We start from the raw sequence: 7,567 nt of genomic DNA on the forward strand, positions 1-7,567 counted from the left end.
AAATTGCTGAAAAAGTTCATGCTGGTTCTGATAGAAAGGTGTCAGAACACACAGTGCATCACAGTTTGTTACATATGGAGCTGCATAATATTATGACCACCAGCATGCCCAGGTGGTCATAATATTATGGCTGATTGGTGTATGCATCCCCACTGGTTAAGGAACAAACTGGGTGTCTTACCCAAGGTGGGGATAGCTAGTTTTGCATGAAGTTTTTCAAATCATTACAAAAACTATTCAAAGTTACCTCTACACATATAGGCCTGTCACAGAGTCTGTCAAGCTGTCATTCAGTTAACTTCTCTCTTAAAAAACAGTCACCAAACTAGTCACATACCTAAAATGAAATTTCATATTAAGTAAATTTGAATTTCACAAAACTGTTTTTGCAATGACTTAAGCTACCTAGCTAACATTACCTTAATATTTCAAAATAAAAGTGTGCTGTAGCACAGTAAAGCAAGGTGAGTTAATAAATGTCACAGAATAAAACCACAACCACCCCCATAATCCCGGATAGAGAAATGAGTTTAAGTCATGCTTTTACTGCAGGTAAAGCATTCAAATAACTTGCCATAAAATCCTACCCACCGTGTGCTGTGCAAACCTCTGACTGCAAGAGATGGAACCAGAGAAGAAGGAAGAGCGGGAAAATGAATAAACCAGCAGCTAGGTCAAAGTAACCCAATCAGCTGTTCAGCTGCAAATGAACCCATTACATCCCCTTTGAGCCAGAATTAGCAACCAAACAGTGTGTGTACAGTCCCTCAAATAACTCAAAGATTATGACCCAGCATAATCAACCCAACAACGTGCTTATAGAAATGACCCAGCACTTTTTGTGTACCTGGATGACACCTCCTCCATGACCGTGAGTCCCAGCTATAAAATGTTCAGGCAGTTGCAGCATCTTCCCCAGCCAGTCTAACATCACTGTCTCCAGTTCTGTACAGGCAGGGCTGGCAGCCTGAAGACAGAAAATACAAACACAAAATCTCAAACGTTCTGCATATAAATATAAACTAAAGTTTACAGACATATTGAGTCAGATACAGAAACAAAGCAAAGTGTTTGTTACCCAAGAGAATCCAATACAGCCAATGGCTCCACACAGCATGTCGGCCAACATGGCAGGGTAAGAGGAGGCAGCTGGAAAGTAGGCAAAGAAATATGGGCTGTGCCAGTGGGTGACCTGGAAAAAAGACACGCAACACTTAATTGATGTGAAAACAAGACCAGCCCTAATTCTTCATTGGTAGTGAAAATGATTGTTTCCTGAATTACAGTTTTAGTAATAGTAAACAATGCTACTGTTTTTTTTATTTCCACGGCTTATTAGCTAACATACATTTCCAGTTAACTCCATGGCACAACAGGTTGCTGGAAGTACAGGTGGTTTGCTGCCAAAAACCACAGAAGGTATTTTCACTGACTGGCAGTTCGTTAGCCACAACGACATTCAAAGGTGAAATAATACACTTTAATTTGTGGTTGCAATGGAAATCTGTACACACAATACAACTGTTGAATTCCCATTGCATGGTTTCCAGTGTTAGTCATCAATTGAGACTACTGTACACTGCCACCTACGTAATGGAGGTGTTGGAGAGACACGGTGATATTTGGTTTTAAAGGAGCTTCTGTCGATCATTGACAACCTCCTGTAATACTTTACTCATGCAGTGCTGCATGTCCATGGCATACAGACATACACTTGCATGTTTCCAAGTTTGATTTTTGCAGTTTACTGTAATCAGATTACTCAATTGACATGATTTCCCAAAAGAAAAGCCATCTAGAATGTCAGAAGGGAACAAGAAAATCTGTACATCTTCAACACCAGCAAAAGTATAAGCTCACCCCTGGCATTATGACCCTCTCCACATCCTTTATAATATCCTCATAATTCTCAGGCTCTAGTGGGGCCTCAGTGGGGATCAAGGAACGAAGATACCCCGGTTCCAAATCTGGGTAGACAGGTCGCTGTTCTATGTTCTCCAGGTAGTCCGCCACAAAGTCCACCATCTCTTTCCCTCTGCGCCGGAACTCTGCTGCGTCCATAGTACAACTTGAATACAGCAAAGAAACATTAATAACTCAAGCACCATGCTGTTGATATTTTAATTTTAATTGTGAATTTTTTTAGATTAAAATTTAATGCCAAGTCAAACAGTGGACAAATTAAAAAACACACACACATTCAGACACAGTATTCAAGTTGCATCGTTTAACTCATTGATAGGAATGAGTCGATCATTGTAGAGTTAACCGGCTTAATCATGAGTGAGGTCATCTGAGTCAACAATAATAAAATAATCTGTGACTTCACCCTGAATGAACTTGTGAACTTGTTGACTGTATTCTGACAACCATACATTCTTTTTCATATTTATGTGAGATTAACAAATCTTTATACACACAGTCATACACATTAAAACATCTCAGGTATAGCTGCAGTGCATAATTTCTTCTTCATGAAGGAAATGTCATGAAATGAGCCAATTTAGAAGTTGAGCCATCCTTTTTTCTAAACCAATTTTTTTTTTTATTTCTTTTACTGATATTGTGAAAAAATAAGGAACACTGGGAAAATGTTAGCTCAAACTAAAATATGTAACATACTTAAGAAAGGTACAACTGATAAAGATTTAACTGTTAGAATGATTTTAGCTCTAAATTGCCAAATGTAAAAGCTTTTTATGAGCTTTATGATGTTAATATTATCATTTAATATAAGGCATTTAATTTAAATCCTCCCTCACGACACATTTATAACAGTTGGTTGCATATTGTCAATATCAATCTTAATTTAGAGTCATTCCCATTCATATGGCTTGTGTGTGTAATTTTGTTTTCATATACGTAACGGTAGTATTACACACACACACATACAAAGCCTGCACACAAAGCCATGCTCCTTGACACAGTTTGTATGAGCTTGCACAATTTGTGTATGCAATTTGTGTATGAGCCCTTGACCCTCTTACCAACACATTAAGCCAGTCTGATCATAGCTTAGTTTACTTTCACTCTATGGACTGAGGGGAACAGAAAATCTAGGTAGTAAAAAGCATTTCCATGTCTAAAACAAATCTCTTCGTATAGACCGTTATCATGAACTCATTCATAAAACAGTGTGCCAGAGGGCAGTTTTACAAGCCTGTTTAAAACAACATAGTGCACATTAAATAATACACCTGCTGCAGTCCTACAACAATAAATTAATCAGAATTGAACAGAAGGCTTTAAACATATTCCCATTAAAATGACTGGCATGGTGACTATTCAAATGGAACAAGAACATGAACATTGCCCCCTGCTCTATAGTGCCTTATCAGTCAACAAGTGTTTCAATCTGCATGTCCCTTTCCCTTCTTGAGAAGCAGAGCCCTTATCCTTATCCCTATCTCAAATAGGATTAGACATGTTTGTATGGATGTGTGTTTGTGTGTGTGTGTGTGTGTGTGTGTATACTTACATTTTCAGGTGAGAGATTCAGCAGTTGTGTTGAGATGGTGGATCCTCTCCCCTTGTTTAGTGCCCAAAAACAGACGGACAGAAGAACAGGCATGTGTTGAGTGTGTTTGTGTGTGTAAGCAGGACAAGAGACATTTGCTCCTTTTATCTTGCCACTAACCACCCCCACCCCACCAACCCCTGCAAGCCCAGCCAATGGGAACGGGGCTCACGGCCAGTACAAGACAGACTGATTCACAAGGAGTTCCTGAAGCTGTGATTACTGTGCCTCTAATAAACACACACACACACACACACACACGCACACACACTCAGTACATGTACACAGGTAGAAATGAATAGCATTAAAATAACCTGGTTAGACCAAGAAAAACATAACAGTATTAGTATATATTGTATACTATATATTCCATGGCCTTTAAGTCATACTCAGATCAATAAAACATTATATAAATATATAAATACATTTATTTGAAAATGTATTTGCATACGACATTGGAATGACACTGTCAGGAAACTGTCAGGTGTTACCTTTTTGCTCATCAATGTTGCTGACAATGTGGCAATGTTTTTATATGATAAAACTGAATTTGTCTTCCATTTCCATCTGATTTTGGTAGTTTAAATTTTTAGTTGGCAAAACCTCTGTCCATGTCCACATGTCTAGTTCATACTTGCTATTGACCTTATAAACACTTATTATCTATCTATTTATCTATTCACGCTCAGCAATGATAAGCTTTTCAACTAAAAGTTTATCATTGCTAATCACAGTTCAATGAGTAAATGATCTGTGGATGCATGTGTGTACGTGGCCAGGTAATATTAATAAAAAGTTGCTGGTGAATTCTTTAGACAATGCTTTGAAGAGTTTTGCATGGAGTTGCAATAATCAAGTCAAGTTTGGAGTTCAAGGACTTCACTGAGCTAGGAAATAATGCACCTTACTGCCGTCCTTTTGCCACCCTTATATATATCAAATCAAACCAAACATCAATTATTACACATAATTACTATAGAAAGAGGTTCGCATAACCCAATAAATTAGAGAATTAGAGAAACCAAGAGCTAGGAAATCTAAAATAAAACAAAATACTGAAGAGAGCAATGGAAACAAAATATAAAGACTGCCACCATATTGGCCTGTCATTTTCTCCATCCACCGTCTACACAAAATGAAAATATAGCAAACTAATGTTTTTTCGTGATGTTTGTGTAAAAGGAAATTAAAAGTTACTCTGGCAGTGGACTGCAAAGCTTCAGACTTTAATCTTTAATCTTTTTCTGTACCCACAACAAAACCTAAAACCTCACTACTTTTGCATGACTGATAATCCAAAGGGTATGACACACCAGACCAGGGAGGGTGCAAAGGGTAATTTCTCTGCAGGACCAATGCAGTGTGGGACCCATTTCCTTGCATGAGCATTCATTCACATAATAGTTGTATTACTGGATTTATTGGTTCCATGTGTTGTCAATAAATTGTTTCCCATGATAAGTTACGGTGACTCAAATACTGTTAGATTTTATCTGCCCCTGAACTTGTGCTATTGCACCATCTAGTGGAGAATGTAAGGGCAACTCTTTCAGTAGATTTTCAGTAGGAATTTATTATATTTTATCTTAATATCTGTATTTTACCCAGGATAGAAACCAGAATTTGGAACATTTGTTTTCAGACACACTTGAATCTGGAAAACACAAAACTGTTGACAACCAATACCCGTACAGTATGGTATAACAAATCTATTACACACATCTAATACAGTTACATTCTTTAGTTCGAAACTGTTTCCCTAAATGAAGACAAACACAGGTTTTTATATCAATGTATTAATGTTTTATTCTAATTACAATAAACAGAATATATCAGTCCCTTATTTGTACAAAAATACCTGAAAAGGTTACAATTAAGATTTATAAGCCATTCAACTATTTACAGATTGAAGCAAAGCACATTTTGAATACAGGAGCTCTCTCTTATAAAAAAGAGACAAGTTACTGTTTTCTTTTTTGCATTCCCTGAAATACATAATAGTTTATATTTTTATATATATAGATATATTTTTACTTTACTCATTTGTACAGCCACGGTATCTTGCATTGTGACAATGTTATGAAAATGCACAAGAGTCAAGGTGATAATCGATTAATCCATCTTTGCAGGATCGGGGCCAATTCACTTTCACCTCTAAAAGTTAACTGAAACTTCAACTGAAAATACAAGCATTCATCGTTCACCAGAATCATTTTAAGTGCCTTTTGCTTTTTTTTTTTTTTTTTACACTAATTGTATTTATCAAGTACTTATTCAAATTGCAAGGTTGTTGAGTGTGAACGGTCCCCTCTAAGTGATAGTCCTGTGTGTCATTTGGTCCAGGCCTGGTTTGTGCAGAGAAAGAGAAGTCATCAGAGGCACCATCTGTTGTTACAAGTTACTTGGCTACCAAAACTGACACTGTCCATTGTTTTATTTACATGTTTGAGTGTCTATTTGATTATCTCTGTAAAACACAGCGTAATATAATTAAATTAATCGAATTTCTTCCATTTTATTAGAATTGATGGCATAAAATTCAGGATGTTTTATGATCACCTGTTGAGGTTTTAACTCATCTCAGGTAGCCAGGTAAGTATTTTAGGCATCATTATAAACAGCTTAAACAAAAGTATTAGCAACACTGTTAAGCATATTCTTTAAATAGTACTGAATCTACTCAATTTTGCTGCAAGGATACTTTTCAAGTAATTACAACTAGCAGATTGGTGTTGCACATAAGGGAGAAAAGTCTGTCACAACAACTCCCACCTTAATGGAACTAAAATATTTATTAATCCATCATCATCTTGTACATAAAAGATCTGATGGACCAGTAGTTTTTAACATGCTCCAAGTCAACCCTGAGCAACCCAGTTACATTCATTTCTGTTAAGAGTAAAAATGTGGATATCCAAATCCCCTGATTCTTTTTTCATGTGTTCATTAACTGAATTTGCATTTGCATTTTCCATTTAGAGTGAGACCCTGTGGATATAACAGTTTTCATGTCAACTCCACCTTAAAGGCCACTGGTCTCTCACATGTTGACAGCTGACACCTTTCACCTCAATCAGAATTTCTTTTTAAATATTGTGAGTTTGAGGATGACTGCAGAGTGGGTGGACAGAATCTAGTCTCAGGGAAAACAGCTAGAGTCAACATTTCAGAGACATCTCAACAGCTTGAGATGATTTTCAGCAACTACAAAATAATTTTTGTTATAATCGGGATTCCACAAAAATCCACATTCATGTAAATGATAAAACCTACCTACTAGTTATTTCATTCTGCTGAAAGGATATCAATGTTGTGACCCATCTAACAATGATGCTCTGGTATGATTTGAATTACACGGGAGGGGGTAATTTGAATGTAAAGGGCTTTTCTCTACATCTAAATTTCTACAATTCTTTCCTGAAGGCAAGATGTTCAAACAGTGAATTATGAGAATGTTGAGGCTAAACTGACCCAGTTTCCCAAAACATTTGTGGCTTTATTGCTTTAATTAATATCTTAATATCTACTTTTTGAAGTTTAGGTCACCACAAAACAGTGATGACGAAAACATTTGAGGCTTTTAAACATAAAATGACATAAAAATAATTTGCAACAAAAAAAGATATTTTTATAGATCTTGGTAAAAAAAAACAAGTTAGTGACTAATGCTTTGGGAAACTCAGGTATTCTCTGTTTTTAATGTCACAACATTCCACCTGTCATCTATTGGAAGGACAATGTTAACACTATGGTGCCAGTGTGCTTTAAAACACCACTTCATAACAAGTGTTGATGATGACAAAATTATTTCTTGAATTAAACTAAAAATTGAAAACAACATACACCAATAGATGCTATGTAATTACAATAATAATAATTATAATAATAAATCACACTGGTCAATCATTTCATGGTAATGACAAAAGAAAACAGTACAGAACAGCGCTGAGAAAAATAAATCTAAAATGTTCAAGTAATCAGTCACATCCAGATAAATAAATACATTTTGCTGCAACAATACTTTAAAAAATGATTGAGTCATTGCATCTT

At 36.1% G+C, this 7,567-nt stretch overlaps 1 protein-coding gene across 1 annotated transcript in view; it reads right to left on the bottom strand.

The window, feature by feature from the left end:
- Positions 1-3,579, bottom strand: part of ddc (dopa decarboxylase) — a 16,362-nt gene extending 12,783 nt beyond the window's left edge. Inside the window, exons 1-4 of the mRNA XM_035671669.1 lie at positions 3,479-3,579; positions 1,861-2,068; positions 1,079-1,192; positions 848-967 (exon numbers count right to left, since the gene is read on the bottom strand). Of these exons, the coding sequence (XP_035527562.1) occupies positions 848-967; positions 1,079-1,192; positions 1,861-2,061 (435 nt within the window). The 5' untranslated portion in view covers positions 2,062-2,068; positions 3,479-3,579. The remainder of the gene's footprint in view (positions 1-847; positions 968-1,078; positions 1,193-1,860; positions 2,069-3,478) is intronic.
- Between the last annotated feature and the right edge of the window lie 3,988 nt (positions 3,580-7,567).

This window comes from Morone saxatilis, unplaced genomic scaffold (genome assembly GCF_004916995.1).
Source record: "Morone saxatilis isolate NCDOM2014 unplaced genomic scaffold, NCSU_SB_2.0 Contig24, whole genome shotgun sequence".
Taxonomy (NCBI): Eukaryota; Metazoa; Chordata; class Actinopteri; family Moronidae; genus Morone; species Morone saxatilis.